General features: G+C 42.1%; 1 protein-coding gene across 2 annotated transcripts in view; it reads right to left on the bottom strand.

Moving 5' to 3' along the window:
- Nucleotides 1-26,496, bottom strand: part of PLCB1 (phospholipase C beta 1) — a 2,042,221-nt gene that overhangs the window by 587,036 nt on the left and 1,428,689 nt on the right. For both annotated transcript variants that reach the window (XM_069234146.1, XM_069234145.1), the window contains exon 21: nucleotides 25,009-25,108. In XM_069234146.1, coding sequence (XP_069090247.1) covers nucleotides 25,009-25,108 — 100 coding nt within the window. The remainder of the gene's footprint in view (nucleotides 1-25,008; nucleotides 25,109-26,496) is intronic.

The raw sequence follows: 26,496 nt of genomic DNA on the forward strand, positions 1-26,496 counted from the left end.
CATTAGTGTTGGTAGAAAACAAGACCCAGCTGGAACTAAATTGCTCAGGGTCCGTAGATCGAGATTGGAGACTTGTGGGTTACACTTGCAGGACTCACTGATAGAAAAGATTAAAACAGGAAATAGCCTTTCCTAAAAATGCGTCCAGAAAAGCTGCTTGAGCAGCTAGATCATTTGTAAGGATTGGTTTAGTTCAAAACTCTTAATCTAGCAAAAGACAATTTGTAGTGTGAAATTCTGCCTGTATGCCTACAACTGATTTCTTAGTACAAGTTCTATTTTTTAATTAATTGTTTGCTGTTCTATTTATTAATTGCATTGGATTATTTATGTGTATAATTTAAGAAATTAGGAATTATTTACTTTCAATGTGCTCCAAATGTGTCTAAATGATGGTTTGTAGTACACATTTATACAAGCACAATACAAATACAAACACAATGAGTCAAGGCTGAATAAAAACATCATATGTTGATCATATTCACCTTTCCATCCTAAGGAGCTCTATGTGACTAGATGTTGCTAAGTCCAGGTCTAGCTTGGTAATGGGGACTGGTTATGGAGTGTCCCATAGACCATGCGGTGGGGGAGCGAGTGATTTCAAACATAACAAATCCCCCCTCAATTCGCCTCTGCCCAGCATCACCTGCTTTTTCTGCTGTGGGGCATGGTTGTAAGGAGCAGTGTATATCCCCAGCCTCACCTCCATATTACAGTTCAGTAGACAAGAAACTGTTTATGGAGCTAAACCAAAAGCACAGAAGAGCTAATTCAAAGCACTTTACTAAGAGCTGGCACATCCATCTCCAGGCATAAGTGTGTTTCAAATCTGAATATCCAGGACTCATTCATAAATCATTTTATGGGATAAGATGTGACTTACTCATAAGATTCCAGGAGTAAGTATCAATGTCGAGAAAATCCAGATTAGCTCCTAGAAAATCTAACCAATAGTAATACTGAAAGGAGAATTTAATCAGCACTTCTTGTCATCTGCAGCTTTTCCTCTCCCATTTCAAAAGATCAAGGGGCAGATTTACTAAAAGTTAATACAATACAACATGGCAAGTTGCTGTGCTGCATAAAGTGAATTGAAGAGAGCTGAACAGTGCCATATTTATCTATGTAATCAAGCCAGCGGCAATGCTGTAGCCCGCAGGGTGCACCAGCACCCTCACGGTGGTCCCTGTTTGCAAAGACACACAGGGAACATTGAGATGGTGCTGGGCCGGGGGGTGGGCTGTACTGCCAATGCTAAGCGCATGGGCAGTGCAGGTGAACCTCTGTGGCCCTCTGCACCTGTCCTCCGCTGGCCTTTTCATGGCGGTAGCACCACAATGAAAAGGTTGGCGGAGAACAAGGTTGTTATCCGCAGGGCAGTGCTGCATGCAGCGCTGCCCTGGCGGATTACGATCTCTGCTACAGCCAGGCCACCAGGATCATGGATCCTGGCAGTGCTGGTGGTCTCACCGCCAGGGTTTTAATGCTGCGGTCCTGACCGCCACCGCGAGTGTGGCCGTTTGAAGACCACCACATTCATAATGAGGCCCTAGTTTCAGGAGAAATCTTGAACAGGCAAAGGCAGGAAATGCTGATGTAAGCACTTCAGAAGTCACAAAGTTTTAATTTCTCCTACTCTGAGCCTTTCCAACTTCAGAAGTCACAACGTTTTAATTTCTCCCACACTAAGCTTTTTCCACCAAAACTAAAAGCCAATAGCTCTGGTGGGACCTCGTCCAGAGGCTATATGGCATTGAGAGAGGTTTGGCAGATGCAGCCTACGACCTTACCTTCCTGAAGGATTTTAACTTCCAATTCAGAGACTGAGCCAAAAGGGTAAACCTTTGCCCAGAATGAGCTTGTTTGGTGTATCCAACCCATGGACCATCACAGCTGGCCTGAAAACACTGTCAACCGTGACTACCTATTGAATCTTATTTTTTCCTTGGACTTTTTGCCTTAAATAATTTAAAATTCATATCTCTGGTTCTATTTATTGGATTTTGTTGTTTTAATGTTGTTTTATGTGTTTACCTTTCCTCTATTTTTCTAAATTAGTTATGAGATTTTTTTATTGTGTTGGTTTTTCACTTTTAGCTGTTATGTTACTGCTAAACAGATTACATACTTTCTTAAGTTTAGCTGCGGCACTCTGTGCCATAGCCACCAGGGGTCGAGCCCACATTTACATTATTATACTGTGGTCTACCTTAACACATTTGTGGCCTTATTTTTTGTGGTGAACTCCTATCCACCTCAATTAACAATTACATTTCTTACAATGAACATTAGTTAATTAACTTTCTTCTAAGCTGATTGCATCCTTTCTGTAATAAATAGTGGAAATCCTATTCTTTTACTCAGATCCCCCAAACATTTTAATACAATGCACTTTTCAAACTCTGGTCTAGCCATCGTGAAAAATGTGTCAGATCTGCAATGTTTCCCTCGTGAATTGTGGTAAGACCAATCTGCCAGTTGTGATACATGCATGACTCCATGTTGAAGACACCAATTCCACTTTCAATTCCTCATTAACTGGAGAAGGCCAAAATGGGAGGTATTTTCAATACACAATAAATTCCACACACAGAAGTATTGGTATGTAATGAATGCTGTACATTCCTCCCCATTTCCTGGTCCACTTGTAACCACTGCTTTAATGGAGAATCCCTTGTTTGATTTTCAAGCATCTCACAAGAACGACTATGCTGCTAATTCTCCTCTTTCTGTTCAAAATACTGAACAATGATTCTATTTCCAAAATGCTTATTGATGGCATGAAAATGAATATTGACAAAATAGAAACCTTGATTGCCAGTATTTCTCCTCAGATCTGGACCCCCAAAGGAACTATAGGATTTTCTTCCTGCCCTTCATCTTGTTAGTGGGAAATCTGAGCTTCGTTTTGGAGCATCATCTTTCATCTCAGATTCATCAGCATTGTTCTGTTTTCTTCTACTAATGTAGTTGTCTCCATAAAATTACTTCTTCTTTAACTCGTTCAGCCTGTTAGAAAGCTTTGGAGGCTGTTATCCTATATTGCTAGGACTACAGCAAGTACCTGTGCTTTGGTTTCACCTTGCTTGCCTTTCTAAAATTCAAAATGCAGCAGCCCATGTAGTTTTTCATCTCTGACATAGATCCCATCTATCTTCTCATTGTGCTTCCCTGCATTTACTTGCTATTCCTTATCACATCAAGATGAAGGCTTTGTCAAGGCTATCAGCCTCTCACCATACTGGTCCTTCACAGCTTCAACAAAAGTTCCATTATTATTCCACATCTTGCTGCTTCAGATCCTCTTTGCAGAGACAACCTGCTTTCCTTACAATGAGCCAAATGCAATCAGGCTGGTCTTTATCTCTTTAGCAGCCAAATCTCTACCTCTTCGCATATGTCTGATTGATAACCACCTTGGCTTGCAGAAAACATATTTCTTTTCACCACCTTTTGAGTCATAGCTCTTTCTAGGTGCCCTTTTTCCTCCCCTGTCTTTTTCCCTAGAATAGCATCAGGAAGCTTGTATTGGGTGACAGCGATGCTCTACAGATTTTGTAAACATAACAAAGCTTCCAACTTCTTTGACTAGATCAACTTAGTTTGCAGGTTAGACATGGTCAAACTCAAAATCTAATTAACCAATTTGTCTGTGCTACCTTAAAAGTATGCTGCTTTCATAGATTTCCAATTAAATGTTAGTGATGCCAGCGAAAACTGTGGTAATGAGGAAATCATTAAGCAAGTATATGGTACACCTTAGCCTATAGGATAACCCATTCTTTCAAAACAGGTGGTTGCCCATGCTACAACCAAGAACAGCTTTTCACCACCTTAGTTAACTAAAAGGCAACAGATGCGTACAAGGAAGGCAGATATAAAAATACACAACCCAAGGAAACAGCCTCTAAACAAATCTACCCAATATTTGCCTAGAGCTGCATATTGGACACGGGAAGCATTTCCACTAACGCATCAATCTGTCTCCTAGAGCATACAGGAATATTGACTACACTCTTAACAGTTTCTCCAGAAAAAACACTTTAACCCAATGACATTATCAAAGCACAATCCTGCCGGCAGGTGAAAATCCAACCAACCAACAATTGCAACCCCATTTACCAAATCAACAATCAATATGAGACACCTCGGTTCAGATAAGTGCATCTCCAGCAAGGGAGTTGAATCACAGGTGTGAATCAGCAGGCCATCATGCCAACCAGGGCAGACATCGCAAAACAGCTCTATAAATCAGGATGCCATCTCAACTCAACCATTAACCTAATCAGAAGGTTCTGTGAAACTGCCCTCACTACAAAAAAAATACAAATCAAGGAGATTCTCCCAATCCGAATTCAATACTGATTTTTATCAATGGCTGTCACCAAACCGTTTCCCTTAATCCCTCAAAGCCGATAGGGGACAAGCCAACTTCTCTAAAAAGTTGCAAACTCACAGGGAAATCAGACTCTCTGAAAAAATGAGATAAAAGGAAAATTGTATAGGACAATAATTTGACACACCACACAATAGAAACCATAGCAGACATGGCAGCATTGACCAAGAAGCTAATGATAGACAGTATAAGAACTATGACACATCCAAATGGGCAAGATTGAAAGCCCCTTTCACAAAGCAATACACTAAGCTTAAAAAAGAGCAAAAGAAACTCACCAAATGACTGGAAGAGCGCCCCTTAAACTCATTACTCTGGGCACAATTGAAAGCTCTAAAAAAAGCCTCCAGAAAACATTGATGGGAAGACAAGAAATCGGCTAATGATGTCTTCTGGGCCAAAATAATATTCAATGCCAGGCAGATCCATTCAAGGAAATTTTGGGAAACCATAAACAATCTCAATTCCAAAGGAAGAATCATAAATAACTCAAATATCTCAGAATTAACATGGGTGACCTACCTCACCACTACTTTCTCAATAAATCATCAATCCAGCACTAAAGAACACCCCACATGCAACACCCAGGAAATGTATCCAAGGAGCAAAAAGCACATCAAATTTGAAATTAACCTATATTTATACTCCATTAATAGTTTATAACATCCATTGTAATGGGCGTTGTGAGGGAGCCTGAGGACCAAAAGGCTTATTCCAGGCCATTTTTTAAAAGGATGGAGTATTATATTTGGGTACTAGCCTCGCTATTCAAACTAGTTCAGCTAAGTGGGGCCTTTCCTGAAAGCTGACAGGGTTCCATTACAAACCCAATATGCAAAGGCGGAGACAAGGCAGGCCATGCCAAATACAGGCTCATCACCCGCCTCAATTCAGAGGTAACAATTATGCACCCCTGATTCTTTCTGATTTAATAGATTGGTAAAAAAATGACATCATCCCTCCAAACCAAATGAGCTTCAGAAAATGAGTTGGTACCACAACAAACATTCTACCCACCACCGTCTTGGTCAATCAATGCAAGGAACGCAGGAAAACAATACATCTCGGCGTCATTATTTCAAAGCTGATTTTGACCAGGTCAACAGAGAACTGTGGTGGAATAAGTTGAAGAAAAGGGGCCAACCAGACCCTCTCCCTAGAGCAATATCATCTTTGTATTCAGGCACCTGGATTCAAATAATAATTGCAACAGTACAAGACTGTCTAGAAAGATCCCTACAAATCTTGGTCTAAAGTAGGGCTGTGTCCTAGCTCCTCATCTATTCACTCTCTTTATGGCAGACCTTACACTTGCCCTGGATAAGGAAAATTTCCACACACCCCGCCTGGGTCCCCATCCATCATACGCAAACAACATTGTGCTATTTAGTCAAATTAAGGTTGGCCTGCAAGAATCATTGAATGCACTTGCCAATTACGCAAAATACAACCTCCTCGAGATTAATGTACCAAAGATCAAAACAGTGTCAAACGGCAACCAACAGGGACATTCAGCCATAATGATCCTAAATGCAACGTGGCTGGAATTCATAACAAACTATAAATATTTGGGATTTTATTTTGATACAAGAGGAACGTTCATGCAGCAAAAACAATACATTGAGAACAGGGGGTATGCTTAAACTCATGCTTTTATCATCTTGGCCAAAAAGTGAGAAGGGCCTTCTTTTCAGCCCCTTTAAGCAGTAATCACTGCCAAGTTATTGCTGGCAATGATGTATGCGAGGTGATGATGGGCAATCAGAACATAACAAATGCTTGAAAACATCCATCAAACAACTGGATTGTACAGATATATGGGTGGCAGATGTTCCATACGCTGCCTTCAAAAAGGGAACAAACAGGGTCTTAAAACTACTATCCTCCATCGAAGACAAAATCAAATTCAGAGCCTGTTCACATGCATGGATGGTAATAAAGAATTACAACACACTGGCCCACACACCATATCTGGCAATACCATTTCCAGGCACGCATAAAGCACAGCCTATTGGCTTACGCTTGGGTAACATACCGGCCTTAGCAAACAAACCAGCATGGACACACTCTGGTTCAACGCTGTGCAAGTACTGCAACGAGGAGGATGTCATACATTTGATTTGCATTTGTCCTCAACTCTGGAAGCTTTGGTTGGAACTGTTAAAGAGAAGTTTTAATGTTAGAGCCATTTGTGCCTGCAGTGAAGCCTTAGTTGTGAGCCTCAATCCAGGCGACATGCAGTTATACTGCAAATTTTCTACATTTCTGGCAATAACCCTTTCTGAAAAGTCTAGAGTTGCCTACATTTTCATCGACCTGATCAGGTCACATCTCATCAAAAATGAGCAAACTTTTTATAGCCTTTAGAACATCTAGCACGAGGTGTACCAGGTCGTAAAGAAGACCACAATGGATTTGGCCTATTTTCTGTATTAACTTCCACACCAAACTTGGTTTACACCCACCTGAAAGAACAATAGCCACTGGCAATTAAGACCAACCCCCACCGAGGAGTGCACCCTCTTGGCCCTAGTGAAAGAATGCGTTAATACACCCTTGCACATATAGGGCCAGGAATGTGGAAAGCTAGAAGCTGCAGGACTGTACCACGTCGGATGCCTTATTTTAACTTGTGCTTATCTGTACAAGCATGTGGATGCCCAACGGACTAACTTGTTCCTAGCGGGGTCCCCGTAGGATACAACTTGAATGATTTGCCACACGTTTTATTAGACTTACTTTTAAATATATGCACAGATTGTGTTGAGTCAAAGTTTTAACCTGCAAAATTGTTATGGTTTTAATGATTAACTAAAACAATAAAACTACTTACTTACAAAAAATATCAGGGTGCCATACCTAGTTCAAGGTGCTCACAACCAATAATAGGGGACTGTGGAATTTTTAACTCCCCTGGCTGATTTGGAGGGATTTAGTATTTCCCCATTATTGTTGTTACGCAGAATTACTAATACATCCCCTGCTCCACTCTGCCAGTGGAATTAATCAGCACGGGTGTAGTTTTGTGTGTGCATCTCTCGGAAAACATCCTATTGGTTAGAAATATGAGCCGACGCGCCAATGATGGCCTATCCCTTTCAGAAGAAACATTCCTGCACCAGAATAGACTAAGGGCCAGATGTAGGAAAGGATTTGCGACTCGCAAATGGCGAAAAACGCCGTTTGCGAGGCGCAAAAGCCTCTCCGCGATGCAGAAAGGCATTTTGCAAGTCGGATCCGACTCGCAAAATGCATTTCCGACTCGCAAATAGGAAGGGGTGTTCCCTTCCTATTTGCGACTCGCAACGCTATGCAAGTTCATTTGCGACCGCGAAAGCTGTCGCAAATGAACTCGCAGTTACCCATTCGCAAACGGGAAGGGGTCCCCAAGGGACTCCTTCCCCTTTGTGAATGATCACAAAAACAATTTTTCAGAGCAGGCAGTGGTCCTATGGACCACTGCCTGCTCTGAAAAATACCGAAACAAAAGGTTTCGTTTTTTTTTCTAAGTGCAGCTCGTTTTCCTTTAAGGAAAACGGGCTGCAGATAGAAAAAAAAAACTGCTTTATTAAAAAGCAGTCACGGACATGGTGGTCTGCTGTCTCCAGCAGGCCACCATCCCCGTGAGTGCCCATACTCGCAATGGGGTCGCAAACTGCGACCCACCTCATTAATATTAATGAGGTGGGTCTTTGCGACCCCATTGCGAGTTGCAGAAGGTGTCTGAGACACCTTTCTGCATAGCAAATTGCGACTTGCAATTTGCGAGTCGCACGGACTCGCAAATTGCAAGTCGCAATTTTCAACCTACCTACATCTGGCCCTAACTCTGCTGCTAAACCGGAAAATACCTTGTTACCTTGGAAGACGTGTGCCTTCTGCTGGTTGTGACTCATGACCCACGGCCTACACCGGGGTTTGTGTAAACCGGCATTAGAAGCATGGAATTGGCCCTCCCCCGTCACATCCACGCTGCCAATAGCTAGCGTCACAGGCGTCTGAGCCTCTTGTGAACACCAGACCATTGTTCCCTTCCACCGCCAGTTAGAGCCCGTGCCAGGTTTGCCGTCCTGGTCTGAGCCCTGCTGGAGGACACAGCTGTTCAGAGGCCTGGGCCTGCCTCAAGTGATTGCTTCCGTTCTTCCCACCCTTGTCCCTGCAATCTGCAGCAGGAGGAGGGAACCTTTGCTTGGGGGTGCTTTCAGGACACAGGGCTGGTATTGCCGGCAGAATCACACAGACCCAGCTAACAGGAGAGGGAGCCAGGCTTACCCTCTGGCTGCACTCATGGCGCTGCGACGTCTAGCATCATTGCAGCTGGCACTTGTGGCTGTCGGCCTGGGACAGTCACCTGAATCACTCACCCCACAAGACAGTGATGCACCATACACCCAGACTACAGGAGAGGAGATCCCCTGAGGCCTGCAACAGTTCAGTTCATGCTGGCTGTTGCACAGCGTACATCACCGTGGACAGCATCGTCTGCTGCCTCCATCCTTCTTTCCTCTTAGCAGACAACGTTGGGTAAGGTACCCAGTGGCGTAGCTATCAGTGATGCATCATGTGTAGTGGCACTGGAGACCAGATCCCTGGGGTGCTTTGATAAGTGGCGAGACATCAGTATGATGACATCATTTGTGTGCAATCTGCAGGAGCCATGCCGTACCGATGGAGCCCACACTATTAACTATGGGCTCAGGTTTAACTCTGACTGATTCAGTTTTGGAGTACATTTTGCTATGCATTGATATCAATAGAACTGTTTGGGTGTAACATTTATAAGAACCATCCATATCAAATGCCCTCTATTGGAGAGTATGAGCATCTCCTCATAACAGGTTGAGCTTTCTTTCCTCTTCTGTTTGTACTGCAGTCTATCCCTGGACTTTTCACTTTAATGTTTTAGCCTAGCTTCAGTAAATTGTTCTATTGTTTGAACAATATATGATTTCCCAGTGTGAAAGGGATGCTGCATTCCCACACTGATATAGGATTAGGCATTTTCTTTATTCAGGCCTCGGATAAACACACTTTTTACAATAACTCTTGGGAAGTTCAACTCTCTGCGAACAGTCTGCATAGTTGTGATTTGTTTTTTCAATATGTTTATTCTCAGAGGGTGCAAGCACTTTGCATTTGCTTGTACAAGAAAAAACAAACCTTGTGGGATTAAGAGTTGCATTGCACTAAAGCAATTAAGAGCTGTATATTTAATTTGAAGGAGAAGTGTCAGCGCATTGCTGAGACCTCAGACTGTGTTACACTCTCTCTGAGGATGGGAACGTGGCCTTTTAATTAAAAGGATCTTTACACCGCATTCTGAGACTTTTACAATTTACAGCCACTTACCCACAGAACACATACGGACAAGTTTTGAAGATGAGTGTGCAGTATATATTTGATTTTGGAAATGAATTGGGAGTTGAAGACATATTGCTGCCCCCTTGGAGCATCCATGGATATGTAGTGAACCTTCATTTAGAAACTTGTTGTAGAAGGAACAAGACATCTGAAGCTGTAACCTTCATAAATCCTAGGTAATGTATTTCATTGAGAGATAACATTACTGAAGAATGAAGATGGGAGCATGGCCGTCACAAGGCGGAAGACACTGGGGCTATTTGTCCCAAGCCCCGCTCTTTGTAAAGCTTCACCCTGGCTGCCACTCATAAACTTATACCGATAAAGCAGGCCTGATCTGTGATATATTGATATTCATGATGAGGCATGTACCACCAGCGGCCACTAGTTGACACCATATACATATTTTTTTTTTTGCAGTTTTATATAACACAAACAGAACCTGAAGGTATTGGAGTGCTTTACATGAGCACCAGGTAGATATTAAGGGCCGTATTTATACTTTTTGGCGCACAACTGCGCCAACGCAGTTGTGCGTCAAAAAATGTAACGCCGGCTAACGCCATTCCAAAGCGCCATGCTGGCGCCTTATTTATGGAATGACGTTAGCCGGCGGAGCTGCCTGGTGTGCGTAAAAAAAAATGACTTACACCAGGCAGCGCCGGCGTAGGGGAAAATGGAGCTTGGGCGCCAAAAAATGGGGCAAGTCAGGCTGAGGCAAAATTTTCGCCTCAACCCGATTAGTGCCATTTTTTTTTACTCCCAACCCCCATTTAAATGACTCCTGTCTTAGCAAAGACAGGAGTCATGCCCCCTTGCCCAATGGCCATGCCCAGGGGACTTATGATCCCTGGGCATGGCCATTGGGCATAGTGGCATGTAGGGGGGCACAAATCAGGCCCCCCTATGCCACTCAAAAAAAATAAAAAATACTTACCTGAACTTACCTTCAGTTCCCTGGAATGGGTCCCTCCATCCATGGGCGTCCTCCTGGGGTGGGCAGGGGTGGCAGGGGGTGTCCCTGGGGGCATGGGAGGGCACCTCTGGGCTCCTTCCGAGCCCACAGGTCCCTTAACGCCTGCCCTGACCAGGCGTTAAAAAATGACGCTAAAGCGGCTGGACGTCATTTTTTTTGACCCGCCCACTCCCGGGCGCCATTTGTGCCCGGGAGTGTAAATACGGCGCACATGCCTCGGAGTCATTTTTTAGACGGGAACGCCTACCTTGCATATCATTAACACAAGGAAGGTGTCCACGCTAAAAAATGACGCAAACTCCAAGATCTTTGGCGCTAGATGGGTCTAACGCCAAAGTGTAAATATGGAGTTAGTTTTGCATCGGATTTGCGTTTAAAAAAACGATGCAAATCCGGCGCAAACAGAGTATAAAGATGCCCCTAAGTGATTTGACCAGAGTCACATGATGCTGAGCCGTCGCCAAGACTCAAAGCGGGTTCGCCAGCTCCAAAGTCGGCAGCTCCGGTCGTTAAGCCACATCCTCTCCCATATACTGACAACTCCCAGAACAGACCAGCGCTTGACCATCTAAGGCACAAGCACACAAAATAGCAGTACTTATATCAAGGTGGGTGGAACTCCATGGAATCTTGCTGAGTTTTTATATAACTCTTTGGAACTCTGTGGAGTAAAACTCAACGAGTTCCTTCCACCCCTAAACAATATTAAATATTTACGTCCAGACTTGAAACCCACGTTATTGTGTACTTAACATTCACATTTAAAATCAGTGCCTTCATCCTTCCTTAGAGCTTATGGAAATGTTCGTGAAGTATTTCTCAGTTGAGTGGCATCATAGTTCTAACACTCTCCTTCTCTCCTTTTTATAGCTAATTAGCTGTATGAAAACATTCAGTCATAGTTCACAATCAATCCTAATGTCACTATTGAAATTAAATTGATTAATCGTTCCCAAAAGCACGTTCCTGCACAAAAAGAACAATCCTCAGAGGCATGTTCCTCTTTTTATGTTTGCTGCAGAATGCAACACACTTACAAAGAGAAAACAATGAGGAGGAATACAAATATATTTCTCCTTGTTTCACCTTCCCTGGGAAGGTGTAGCATTTTAACGCATTCCCAAGTTTAACAGTGTTGGTAAATCTGGGAATGCGTCAAAATCCATTGTTGGAGGCCTGTGAACACCTATGTTCAACCCATGGAATGCCTCCGTGGGGAAGAGTAACGCAATGCAGTGATTTGTGCAGCTTTGCATTGCTCTAGATTTATCAAGCCATGCAGGGCCACACAAGGCGGCCTTGCGTGGCTTGTTAAATCTGACTTTGTTTTTTTGCGTCACTCTTACTCTTCTTTGCGTGGTGCAATGGTAATGCAACTCAATCACAAATATGCCTCATAGTGTTTAATTGATGGATCGTGCAGCCTACATACAATTGAGAACATGAGCAAATGATCACATAAACCGTAAATGTGGTTGGGCATTTTATAAAAAAAAATTATAATTGAAATATATTTTTGGGAATAGTGGGAAAAGGACTATGTGTGGCAAAAGAGAGTTACAACTGTATGCAACATCTATGTCTCTATCTGATATTCATGAATGATATATTTTTTTATTTGGAAGGCTGATCAGGACTCTATTATTGAGTATTTTCATTTCTTAAAGGGAATACAAAGACAGACTCCCTACGAGTCTCAGCGAAATTGGGATAGTGTTCCTTGACGTTACTGTTAAGGTGTCCAATGACCATCTAGTGGCCACCACTCATGGAAACCTTACTGCCGCAAACACTGTAATACATCCTACTTCATGCCACCCAAATCCACTAATTGAAAGTATACTTTTGGTGACTATGCCAGTGTAAGGTGTAATTACAGCACAATGGAATTATTTTTACAAGAAAGTGAAAAAATAACTCTAAACATTTGAGGAACTTGGGCTTAAACATGGCTTATTTTTTCGAAGCAAAATAAAAGCACTAGATTTAGTAAGAGAATTCCTGCTCTCTAAAAATCAAAAGAAAAAATAACTGAAAAAAGATGGTTAAAAAATATTAGACTTATCCTAAATACTCACCGAGTCATTAGGAACTAAGACAAATAATTACAAAATATTTGCATTTCCTGGCACAAGATATGTACCTTGATATTTCAAAAGTGACCTTGACAACTTACACTGACCTACCAAATCTTGTTTGGCTTTTTGGCTTGTAAATTGCACTTTGTAACATTCAGCTATATTAATATGGGAACAACATGATTACCACAGCTACCAAAAGGGTTATTCACTTGTGGCCACTCCAAGTATGGTTCAAAAACATTAAAACGGTTTGATAATGCCGGCTGGGGGCACCCAGAGTTCCTCTGACCAACGGAGAAAAGTTCCAGGTCCTGGCCTACTTATTGTTACAGTAGTTCCTGTTTGCTTTCCAACAAACAGGCCCCAAAACACCATTGTGCCAGGGTATATTCAAGATGGTGAAAGTATCTGGCTACACTAAATTGGATTGTGACTGTTGTGGTGTGTGGGGAGTGCCACAGGCAAATTGGCAGTATCCTCCTACATTTAACACTAATTCCAGTTTAAAGCGAACTGGACCTGAAACAAACCCAAAGTCACGTGTCTGATACGACAAAAGCCGGGAACTTCAGCAACAGAGTATACACGAGAAATAACTTCACTTTCTGTCTTCTCAAGTGTTACATTTTGCTTATTTCACCTGTCGAACAGGATTTACCAGCCTGGCATCAACAGTATGGGCATAGTTCCAACTTGAGAGTTCAGAGGAGTCATTACAGCCCATGCAAGTTAGTCTCTTGCTTCCTATTGGGAGGCATGCCACACCTTTTGCCCACTTTTATTCCCCAGCTAAAGCACAGGCTGGAAGTTCCTACAGAGTACATGAATATTTATGCCATAGAGCTCATGGCTGAGCAACATAAGTCTCTTGGTTCTGTGGGGGTCACTTGAAACCATACCCAAAACAGAATGTGAACAGACCTTGCTTGATTTACATTTATCCTAAACTATGACAAAGAATGCGCACAAAAGATATTTTCACCCTCTCTGCACCACTTACTTCATTTTTACTAAATTGTACATGCACAAACAGACAACAATAGCGTGTTGGTAGTATTCCAACATGTTCCACAAGTGAATGCAACACGCCCTCAATTCTAAAGAAGCACTACAGTAAATACTTGTGCATGTATTATTTATGTTAGATCTAGAATCCTTGGTGTGGTTTCCCCAAACATTTTGCTCTCAGACCTCCTGTTTTTGCTGACTTGATTTTTGCTGACCTTAGGATTCTGCGCACTTTACCATTGCAAACGAGTGCTAAAGTGCTTGAGCTCTTTTCCTAAAACATGGTAACAGTGGCTTATTCTCAATCAGCATATTTAATTTACTTATATGTTCCTAGTAGAGTTTACTACATGTGACCAGGGACTGTAGGTTAAATGCTACTAGTGGGCCTGTAGCACTGATTGTGCCCCCAAATTAAGTAGCCCTCTAATCATGTCCTAGGCCTGCTACTGCGGAGCCGGTGTGTGCAGTTTTAGACTACTCTGTCACCGGCAAGGTCAGCAATCTTCCGGGCCCAAACTTTTAGTTTTAATACATATGTCACCCCTAAAGTAGGCCCTAGACAGCCCCAAGGGCAGGGTGCACTTTATTTAATAAGTTAAACATGTACTTTTATGTTTCACACGTCCTAATATTGAAAAATTCCTAAATTCATTTTTCACTACTACACGGCCTATCTCTCCCATAGGATTGGAACTACCTTATAAGCATAATGTCCCAATGGGAAGAGATACCCCCTCAAATTGTGTGTCCTTGGAATCATAATTTTAAATCCTAACTTACGGTGAAGGCGGATTTTAAAGTGCAATTCTGAAAATACAATTTTTAGAAAGATGGCATTTGCCATTTGGTGCCTTCTGCCTGTCTCTGATCACATGTCTGGGAGGGAATAACAGCTGGGCTTTGTGTATTCCTCCTAGACAGTCACACATAATGCGAGCTCAGGGCGTTAATGGGCCATCCTCATCAGGATGAGAGGGAGGAGTTGGGCACAACCTCACTTACACCTGAAAAGGCTGTGTCCTATCCACACACACACAGGGCTGAATAACCTTCTGCAGTGAGTCTGGAGCCAGGGCAGGAATGGCAGGGATTCTGTGCACTACAAAGACATGTCTTTGAAGTATTTCCCACTTAACGGCCCAACTGGGTATAAGTTCAGGACATCTGACACCACCACTTCAGTACACTTCTGGACCTACGGATACTCTGCCAGGAAGAAGACCTGTTTTGCTGCTAAAAGTCTGCCACTCTGCTGGAATGCCATTTTGCTGGACTCCTGCTTTGCTCTTCTGACCTGTGCCTGCTGCCCTCTTGCCAGAGAGTGATAAGGAGTGGACCTGCATATGTCCAGCACAAAACCCAAACTGATTCTAGTGGCTAGCTGGCTGGCCTCCTGATCTGAAGTCTCAGGGACATAAATGATTTCCAACCACCCTGCTCTCGCACCTCAACTCTGCCATCTGTAAGTCAGCCCTGCCAAGTGATGCCATCTCAGGTCCCATCGAAGTGCTCCAAAGGTGTGTGCTCCTGTGGAACCACCACATCCTGTGCCGGAGGAGCAGAATCAATGCATCACCGCTGTTGTGAGGAACAGAACCAACACATCCTCTTCTGCTTAGGTCGGAACCAACGCAACCGGACTCTTATCGCTGGCACACCTCACATCTTCAGAATGGCACACAGCCTTCAGAACCGCCACTGCAATGTTTTTCTACAAGGTCCTCGTATCTCTGTTAACAGAGTCTCAATGACAGTGCTGAAACTCTTCACAGCAGCCTGTGGGCTCATCGGAAAAGACGCTTCACCTTGATTGTTCAATGCATCCGTGACATCGGCCTTCGCATCGCAAGCACAAGCACCTAGATTCTTGTTGCAGCAGGGACTCACACTGCAGCCTTGCCACGTCTCTAAACCAATGCATCATCGCTAGTGCACAGCCAAAACATTGCCTCTATTGCATGGTTCGGAAACAACACAACGGTCAGCAACTAGGATTTAAAGTACTTTGGTAAAGTGGGCCTAATTGGATCCCTGTAGCCAGCACACGCTCCATCATGATTGGCCTGAACGTTTTACTTTGTTCCGGTCCACACCACCAGATATTAAAAGTTGGTGTTTTGGGCTTTTAAGAAAAATGTTACAGTTTATTCTTTAAAATTTCGTAGTTCAAGCTCTATTTATTGGATTATTTGTTAAATTAAGTTCTAGTTTTCTAACCTGGTGTAGGATCCTTTTTTGTAATGTTTTCACAGTTTTACTGTTTTAAGTGTTGCACAAATACTTACACATTGTCTTCAAGTTAAGCTTGACTGCTCTAAGCAAGCTCCAGAGGGTGAGCACAGGTACATTTGGCATCTGCTTGTACCTTGCCCTGAGAAGAATTGTGCTTGTTGCTTGACCAGGGCGCATACCCCAGTCAAACAACAACCCAATTTCTCACAATTTGTAAGCAGTTTTCTTCTACCACTGCAGTTTAAATTACTCTACAACTCCCTCTCTGGGTTTAGATAACCTTAAAGCAATATAGGAAAGGATGTTATTTTGTGCTGCTGAAACTCCAGGTTTTTTCAGGATGAGTGTCCATATCGTCACCTACTACAGGTATCTTATCTGCCCAAGCAGTTGGAAATGAGCTGGTATGCATCTCTATCCGTTAATAAACCCGGTGAGATTGCCTTTCTCTTCCTTGACTGACTTTCACAAAACCAGTAGACCAATCACTGTACCTTGATGTTTTATTTTTTCCACCTGAACAACACTTGTGTCAAACGTATATAAAGTTTTTCCATATTTCATTTATGGTCCCCACTGTACTTTCACAGGTTAATCGTGCTAACTCAACGTTACAGAACACAGAATTCTGACAATAGGAACTTCTAATTTACTCTTCATGGTGTCTCATTCACACAAATATCAGAAATTACAGACTGTAGTGAGTGCTCCTAAAGAACTGCATCAGTAGCAGCTTCACAGGAGTGCTCTCATGTGTGGATATTTACATATACTTAGAAGTAACAGATGTACATTTATGCGGGTATAAATATGTATGTGCATTTCCATATACATTTTTTGATAGAAAAACCATTCCTTTCCCTATGGAAGAACACACTTCCCTATATTTACACACATTTTCTGTGCATTCTCTTCCCTTCACCACCCTGCATGGGAACCAAATACTGTCTTTTACAGGAGTAAATCCTCAACCACATCCAAAGTGGTAAAGGTGTTTGACAATGGGAATATGTTGCTTAACCCTGAGTACTTTTCTTTTTCACGGCTGAGGGTTTGAGTTATCATGGAGTTACACTGCCTTTCTGAAGGGACTTGGGTCCTGAATTGTTAGTCCAATAATTGAATGATTGTCATCACTAGTCACTATGGGCCAGATGTAGGAAACAGTTTGAACGTCGCAAACAGCGAATTTCGCTGTTTGCGACGTGCAAACTGCACTTTACAAAGCACAAAACTCATTTTGCGATTCGGTAACCTGGTTACTGAATCACAAAACGGGTTTGTGAGTCGCAATTAGGAAGGGGAGTCCCCTTCCTAATTGCGAGTCGCAGTTTAATGCCAGATTGCTTTGTAACCGCGAACGCGGTCGCAAACCAATCGCAGTTTGCACCCATTTACGAAAGGGAAGGGGTCCCCAGGGGACCCTTCCCCATTGTGAATGGAGCTGCAAACATTTTTTCCATAGCAGGCAGTGGTCCTTTAAGGAAAACGGGCTGCATTACAAAAACAAAAAACTGCTTTATTAAAAAGCAGTCACAGACATGGTGGTCTGCTGTCCGCAGCAGGCCACCATCCCTGTGAATGCCACCACTCGAAAGGGGGTCGCAAACTTCGACCGACCTCATGAATATTAATGAGGTGGGCCTTTGCGACCCCCTTGCGAGTCGCAGATGGTGTCAGGGACACCATCCTACATTCCAATTTGCGACTCGCATATTGCCAGTCGCTCTGACTCGCAATTTGCAAGTCGCAAATTGGAATCTACCTACATCTGGCCCAATATCCCCTCTCTGGAAAAGGACTTAATCTTTACCTTGCGTTGCTCTCACAGCCCTCATGCTTTATGTGCATGCTCAAACCCTGGCTCCCTGGCTCAGAACAACGTTTTGCCAAGAGGCTCATTTCTGCATAGCCCCTGATTACTGAATTATTTTCGCACATCATGTGGTACAGATTAGGGGCCTTAAACACAAATGTAAATTAGATAATAATCATATGTTTACAATCAAATCTACCTTTCCCCTGCCACAAATCCACAAAGTGATATCTAACTGGTTTAAATACATTACAGCTCTAGAGTTCTTCACATAAATCTGCAGTAGCAAATCCCATTCAAGGGGTGAGAAGAGGACATCCTAAGTGTGGTTTGCCTTGCAGGTTTGGGAACACTACCAGCCATGCACATTTGTTGGGATTCTCCAACTTGTCACCTACCACTTTCCATTCTGAGAATGATTGGAAATTTAGCCCAGAGAAGTACTTCTCTTGAAGACCTTTATATCTGAAAAATAAAAATGGACATACACTAAGACTTCTGCCATGATGGATGTGAAAGGAAGGCTTCAGTAAAAATCATCATCTCCATCTCAGATCAGACTGTAGTGTACTGGTTCTTAAGAGTGTTCAAGGGGCTACCATAAGTCATGATCTGGCATTCCCTTCGCACAGCATGGAGACACATAGGTACCATAAAACGCCATCACTTCTCTGCAGGTGCCAGGGCACATGTACTCCAAGGATCACTGAACTGCAGCTGAACAGTGCAATGTCAAAACTAAAAGACCCAGATGCAGCACCATCAGCCCAATCCCAACCACTGCAAAGAAAACATGACCATGCTTTAAAGTGTCCAAGAGGAAATAACACCCGTGTGGGCATAGGGGATGGCCAGGTAAAGAGAAACAACAGATCCTTGTATCAGGACAGACTGAAGAGAGCTGGTTTACTAGGGCAGGATGTGCAGGATGTGCTGGAATGTGGCAAGAATGAATATGATCTAATGCATAAACTATGGGATTTAACTAGATTGAATCGATTTTTGGTCCAAAATCTCTGACTCACAAGAGATAACTATTTCACCCCCTGCACAACTGGCACTCAAGCATAGTATGATGGACAATTTAGTCCCTACAAAATATCGGCATATATGACCCGCGTAGCACTCATGGCAGCAAAAGTCTGCAACCTAAAGAACTGGAGAAGACCATCTCTACCACTACATGCAGGGTGCTTGTCTGAAGTTGCAAGAATAATGGACTGTGAAAGTATTGTTTATAAAACTAACAACCAGATAGAGTTAAATGGTTTAGTCCGGGAACCCTTCACAGGTCCTGCTACAACATCAACCTAATATGAATGGGTTAATGGAAGAGTTCTTCTCAAACAATCCAGCGGATTATGTCACAATCTGTTTAATCCCACTGACTCATTTCTACTTTCATTGAATTGTTTTGAAATTCCACAGCTTGCAAAGAGGGTTGAATAATTGGACTGCGTTATTTTTCAACAGGATCGGCAAAAGTTATTAGAGGGAAAGAACGTAGAGGTTGTGGAAAAATAATCACTCTAAGTTGTATTAAGGCAGAGTAATGCAACTTTAGAATAAGGGTATCATTTGTTAGTGAAGTCCATGGATAAATTAGAAGGAGTCGGGGAAGCCCGGGTAGAAATGTGGGATGAATGTTTGGTGTTTGAGAAATAATCCTCATTTTCAAAGCTACTCTTGGGTGCTTTTACGTTCTATGTCTTTAATATTACTACAAATTATGCCCAAGTATGGGTGGAGCTCATACCATACTTGACGGAAAAATGCTAATGTAAGATTGTTTTGAAATGTTGAAACTCAATAAATATTGCAAAACAATTCTCAAATTTCAAATACTTTCTTGGAATCAATGCCTAATCAGTATCATGCCTTTGCCGACGTCTTTGAAAAGCCACAAGAGTCTTTTTTTATCCCCCTTAGCTCATTTGTTCTATTTCAACTCTTCTTGGTAAGGTAATTCTCTATCTGAGACTGAAAAGGAGGTTTGAAAGTTTACAAAAATTTTACAGAAAGTTTACAAAATATTTTGGTAACCTAATCAACATCTATGGTGAGTGTTTTCTTATTTTTGGTATACAAAAATAATCAAGAACCATGGACATGTCTATTCATTATCTGAGACTGAAAAGGAGATTTTAAAGTGGAATCTCAGAGAAATTGTCAAAAACATTTTGGTAACGTGATCAGTGTTAGACCTGACAGCTTTAGGGTGGTCACCCCTAACTTTTTTGCCTGCCTCCCTCCACTAGTTAGATACTGTTTTTGCTGGTTTTAAGACTCTGTGCACTTTACCACTGCTAACCAGTGCTAAAGTGCATATGCTCTCTACCTTTAAACATGATAACACTGGATCATACCCAATTGGACTATTTAATTTACTTATAAGTCCGTGTTAGAGTGCACTATGTGTTGCCAGGGCCTGTAGATTAAATGCTACTGGTGGGCCTGCAGCACTGATTGTGCCACCAACTTAAGTAACCCCTTAACCTTGTCTCAGGCCTGCCATTGCAAGGCCTGTGTGTGCAGTTTCACTGCCAATTTGACTTGGCATTTAAAAGTACTTGCCAAGCCTAAAACTCCCCATTTTCTGCATGTAAGACATCCCTAAGGTATGCCCTAGGTAACCCATAGGGCAGGGTGCTGTGCAGGCAAAAGGCAGGACATGTCCCTATGTACTCCTAAATTCGTTTTTACACTGCTATGAGGCCTGCTCCCTTCATAGGCTAACATTGGGGCTGCCCTCATACATTGTTTGAGTGGTAGCTGCTGATCTGAAAGGAGTATGAAGGTCATATTTAGTATGGCCAGAATGGTGCCATTAAATCCTGCTGACTGGTGAAGTTGGATTTAATGTTACTATTTTAAAAATGCCACTTTTAGAAAGTGAGCATTTCTCTGCACTTAAATCTTTCTGTGCCTTACAATCCACGTCTGGCTGGGTTTAGTTGACAGCTCCTTGTGCATTCACTCAGACACACCCCAAACACAGGATGCTCAGCCTCACTTGCATACATCTGATTTTGAATGGGTCTTCCTGGGCTGGGAGGGTGGAGGGCCTGCTCTCACACAAAGGACTGCCGCACCCACTACTGGGACCCTGGCAGACAGGATTGAACTGAAAGGGGACCTGGTGCACTTCTAAGCCACTCTTTGAAGTCTCCCCCACTTCAAAGGCACATTTGGGTATATAAACAGGGCCTCTGCCCCTACCAACTCAGACACTTCCTGGAGAAGAAACTTGTAACCAGAACCTGCATCCTGCCAAGAAGAACTGCCTGGCTGCCCAAAGGACTCACCTGACTGCTGCCTTGCTGTTGCTCTGCTGCCTTGCTGCTCTCTGGCTGAGGTGAAGAAGTGCTCTCCAAGGGCTTGGATAGAGCTTGCCTCCTGTTCCCTGAAGTCTCAGGACCAAAAAGATTTCATCTCTTCAAGAAGGGCTCCTTGTGCAGTGAAATTCGATGCACAACCTGCCCGAAACGATGCACAGCTGGCACCGCGATGAAAATTTCACTACATGCCGAACCGGAATGACACAGCCCGACTTTGCAATGAGAAGATCGATGCAGCGCCAGCGTAGCGACCAGACATTTGATGCATGGGCCCCTTGATCAACTCATAGCAGAGCCGGAACGACGCAGCCCGACTTCCAGAGAGGGATCAACGCAGCGCCTGCTGTGCAGTAGAAAATTAAACGCAACACCCACCGGATCGATGCAGCTCCTGTGACTTTGTCCTGCCAGCGCAGGAAATCCACGCACTGTCCCCAGGGCATCTGAAAACCCCGCAAACTGAAGAGGATCCACGACGAGTACCGGAAATCGAAGCACAGCCATCCCTGCGTGGAAACTAAATGACGCATCGCTGTGTGCAGCCCGAGAAATCAACGCACACCCCTTTGTTTCCACGCTTCTCCTCCTCTGTGGCACTTTGAGGAGATTTTTCACGCGAACCAGGAACTTTGTGCTTGAAAGAGACTTTGTTTGCTTTTAAAAGACTTAAGACACTTTATATTATTTTTCAGTAATATCTCTACATTTATTGCATCTTTGATCGTTTTGACCTGCATTTAGCCAGATAAATATTATATATTTTTCTAAACACTGTGTGGTGTATTTTTTGTGGTGCTATATGGTGTTATTGTATGATTTATTGCACAAATACTTTACACATTGCCTTCTAAGTTAAGCCTGACTGCTCAGTGCCAAGTTACCCCAGGGTGGGCACAGGATAAGTTGGATTGTGTGTGACTTACCCTGACTAGAGTGAGGGTCCTTGCTTGGACAGGGGGTAACCTGACTGCCAACCAAATACCCCATTTCTAACAATCAGTATCTGTGGTGGGTTCTTCCTTATTTTTTATATGAAAAAAGAGTCAATAAATATGACATTGCATTGTTTATAGTGGCTTGAATAATGTCTTAGAAGCAGTCAGAGGAGCCATAATATTCATCATGTAAGACTTCCAAGGAGTATATCTTGTGCTCTGGATGAATAAGTGAGACACCTGGAAAACAGCCTTTCAAAGTCCCTTCAAGCATTTGAACTACTGAGTAATACAGATGAATTCCATTCACAATCTGTAACACCCCACCATTTTTAATGCTTTGTGAACCATGTCATGTCAAAGGTGTTTGCTTATAATCAAGTACAGGAAGATTTTTATAGTCTCAAACTAGGTCTTATTAGGTCTCATCATAAAAAAAGAAAAGTATGTCCTAGGTAACTAGCTTCAGTTCCTACTAATATTTGTCCATGATCTTTGAACCTTCAGTGACCATAGATGATGCTTTAGGCCCCTCTCATGGTTTGCATAAACCCGAAGTCACCTTGAAAGTATTTAACTCCAACCAGTCCTCAAGTGTTGAAGCCATTATTCTCTTACAGACGTATGTGCCCAATAGAAACCAAAAATATAATTCTGACAAATTTGTAAATCTTCATCAGAGTTATAAATGGTGTCAGATTGTGTGACTCATGCAAATCAGTCTGGTGCTCTGCCAAGGCTAGATTAAAACTTGCCCAATTTTTTTTAGATTGAATCACTTTAAACTTCATCTTAGACATGTTTAGTAGTTTGTCCACAACCATCTCGTTATTAAGTGCTCTTAAGTTCAGACACAAATGTATTTATCCACTGAATTTCTTAGTTAACATAATAGTAGATAACCACTCAGTTGTTTGCATAGGAACAATTATGACAACTATATGCTGTCTCTACAATTCTACTTGAACTGCCTTATGCATGACAATTGCTTTCCTTCTTACTTTGATACAACAGTTCCGGTATACATCCATTTTCAAACATCTCAGCTAAGCTTTGAAAATGCCTGAATTGTCAGCTTGTACCTGTGATTGAGCATTAGGATTCACATATACCACAGATTCCTCTATTGCGGCCATCCTATAGCACAACCACCTTTGAGTTAACATAGGTTCTTTCAACCACAGTTATATTGCAACCTATTTGCCTAATTTCAATAGCATCCCGGTCTAATATCCATTCTGTGTATCTTGTTTCCCATTTACATTTTGATTGAAAATCTCTTCCAACATATAGTGGTCAAGCGGGGAAAGGCATCGAAAATCATCCTATCAATTACTGCTTGTGAAGAAGGCTTTCCATTCTTTTTGTGTCCCAGATGTAACACAAATTGTTCACACACCCCTTTCACACCTTTTAGCTTCTTTCTTTGTGCTCTACTTTGATCAATCTTAACTTTTGTACCCTTTCTACCACACTTGTTGTACATGGCCTTTACTGCTGGATGGTCTTTACTACTCGTCATGTATCCCACCAATCCACAAATGAAAAAATTTCTCTCGAACCTACCATGCTTTTCCTCTATTCTCTAATGTGTTCATCCCCACAGTATTTGCCTCTATACTTTATCCTTTTTTCATTTTGTCCACACATCTTATCATATATTCTAGGGGTTTGGCAATTAGGGGCACCTTACCATAGAACATTCCTCTTTTACCCATAATTCTTTTTGTACTGTATTGCTGTTCAATATAGCAAATATTAATCTCTAATTCAGTCATCTATTTACCTGTAGCAGCTAATTTTCTCAGGCTTGTTATATATGCCTCACCTGTCTCCACTTCTCCCAGTAGTCTCTTTCACAAATCGTACTTACTCAAGATAAGGGGTGTATGTCTAGTTAACATTCTACCCTCCTCTTCCAAAACAGTAGAATATTATTACCAATGTTCACTCTATTTCTACATTTGCTCCACATACCCTTGCAAAGTTCTGGAACATTATCTTGCATTTGCTCTACATTAATGGTGGTTCCTGTAAAAGGCTTAGACAAAAATAAGTTGAAGTTATATTCTCCATGTCTCCTTCCACAGTTGTTGCAGGTCATCAAAAATATAAGTAAAGATCCACTACACTGTACGGTTTTCCCTACGATTTAAAGAAGGTACAACTAGTTACTTATAAAATTGTGATGTAAGGTTGTCACTTTTTTACTGCAAAAAGGTACATGAAGCTTAATACTCCAATAGCAAACAATGATGTGCTAATCATCTTCTTGTGACTATTAATGTGTCTTACACTGTTCTCTACACAAAGTATAGAACAATGGTGTGCTCATCACAGTTCTTTTGAATAGCACTAAAGGAGAAAATTATTTTTTGCTGAATAATGGTGTGCCAAGCGTCTTTCCTGTGACTTGCACTGTTTAGACTTTAACTTTTCTTTTACGTTGAGTTATTTTTCTATGTCAGCTAACTCTCAACTATAGTTGTAAATGTACTCCTCCATATGCTGTACCAAAAGTGCAATGAAAGTCAATGCCGCTACAATCCCTAGTCATATTGAGGTGCCTTCATGCTCTTCCTTGGTGTGAACATGAGGATGGACCACAAGTGGAGCTGAAGTACAAAGAATGCGAACAACGAACATCCAACCACTGCTTCCCTCATAGCATTGTGAAGTAAAATCCCCTTCATGAATATATCTAAGATGACACAGGTATCCTTTCAAGTTATATTCTGTACTGTTTTATCTAATTAGTTTGGGCTTTTTATACAGAAGATTATAAGGAAGTAAAGTTAGCAAAATTACATAGTAAGCGAACTACTTTTGCAAAAAGAGAAATAAATAGAAACATATCCTTACCTGGTCGGATCGCTGAGACGGGCAATATCCGGTGACCTATAAATTTTCCTCCTTCTTCATATACCGCTATCCGTAGACATGCTAATGAAGGTAGCACAACCTGCAAAGTATGTTTGAAAGATCTGTGTTGAAACAACATTCTGCTGTAATAATCAAATGAAAGAGGTATTTTTAAAGCCTGTCATACTGTAAAGGAGTTTGCCATTTTAATGTTATATTGTTATGAAAAGGTTTGTGATGAGGATATTAATACGTCTGTACCATGCAAGCTTAAAGAATTTATTGCAGTAAAGGAAATCATTTCATTGTGAAATACACTAGACAGTGTTTTAATAGCATATGAAATCTGACATATCAAGAAATGCACTTGCCAGTCAATCCTGGCATGATATGCGCCACGGGCTAAGGAAAAATCTCAGATGAACCTAAAGGACCGCTTTTAAAACTGACCAAAAGGAAAGGCAGGACTTCAAACATGTCTAATGAACTTGAAAAAGTCTGAATAGGGCAGCCTGAACTAAACATTATGCTCTGGTAATTGACCTCTGTTTATTTAAAAGGAAAGGCTACATATTGTTAAACAAAGAAAGGTCATCATTTTTTTTTATTAAATGTGTGTTGCAATGAAAGAATTACGGGAGATGTGAGAAATTCAGTTGTTGGTTGACTGGGGTATGAACCTGCTCATGCAACAGCCATAGTCCCTTGCAGGGTGAACCACAAAAAGTCATATATTTAACCTGTGCATAACCCTGGGTAGCTTGGCACAAAAAGCAGTCTGGTTTAACTTAGAGGCAATGTGCACATTATCTATGCAACACAAAAACATAATAAAGAGAAAACACAACACAAGAAAAATCCCAAACCAATTTAGAACAAAACAGAGAAAATGTTAAAAAAATATATTTGACACTAAAACCATCAAAATCCAAAAAAGTAGAACTGGAGTTATGAATTGTAAAGTTTAAGGTTCAAAATAGCAAGTTTGCTAATTGGAAAATGGCCACCTGTACACCATTAGCATTACAACCATGGGTCCAGGAGTGGATGGAGACCTGTTAATTACACAGCACCTTGCCCTATAGGCTACCTAGGACCTACCTTAGGGGTGACTTATATGTAATATAAGGGAATTTTAAGGCTTGGCAAGGGGTTTTAAATGTCAAGTCAACACAGCAGTAGGACACTGCCTTCAGGCTGCAAAGGCAGGGCTGGGCCAAGTTTTAAGGTGCTACTTAAGTAGGTGGCACCATAAGTGCTGCAGGCCCACTGGTAGCATGTCATTTACGGGCCCTGGGTATATGGTATACCACTCTACAAGCAGACTTGCCAACTCACACGGTGCCACTGTGTGACACACAAAATTGGTTCCCCCACACAGTCTTCGGTGTGGAGTCAATATCACATGGTGGCAGGGAAAATAAGCAGCAGCCTCAGCAAGTTTTTTGATTTATTTATTTTGAGGGGGTGTGGGACAGGGTGGGGGCA

The sequence above is a fragment of the Pleurodeles waltl genome, chromosome 5 (assembly GCF_031143425.1).
Source record: "Pleurodeles waltl isolate 20211129_DDA chromosome 5, aPleWal1.hap1.20221129, whole genome shotgun sequence".
Classification (NCBI taxonomy): Eukaryota; Metazoa; Chordata; class Amphibia; order Caudata; family Salamandridae; genus Pleurodeles; species Pleurodeles waltl.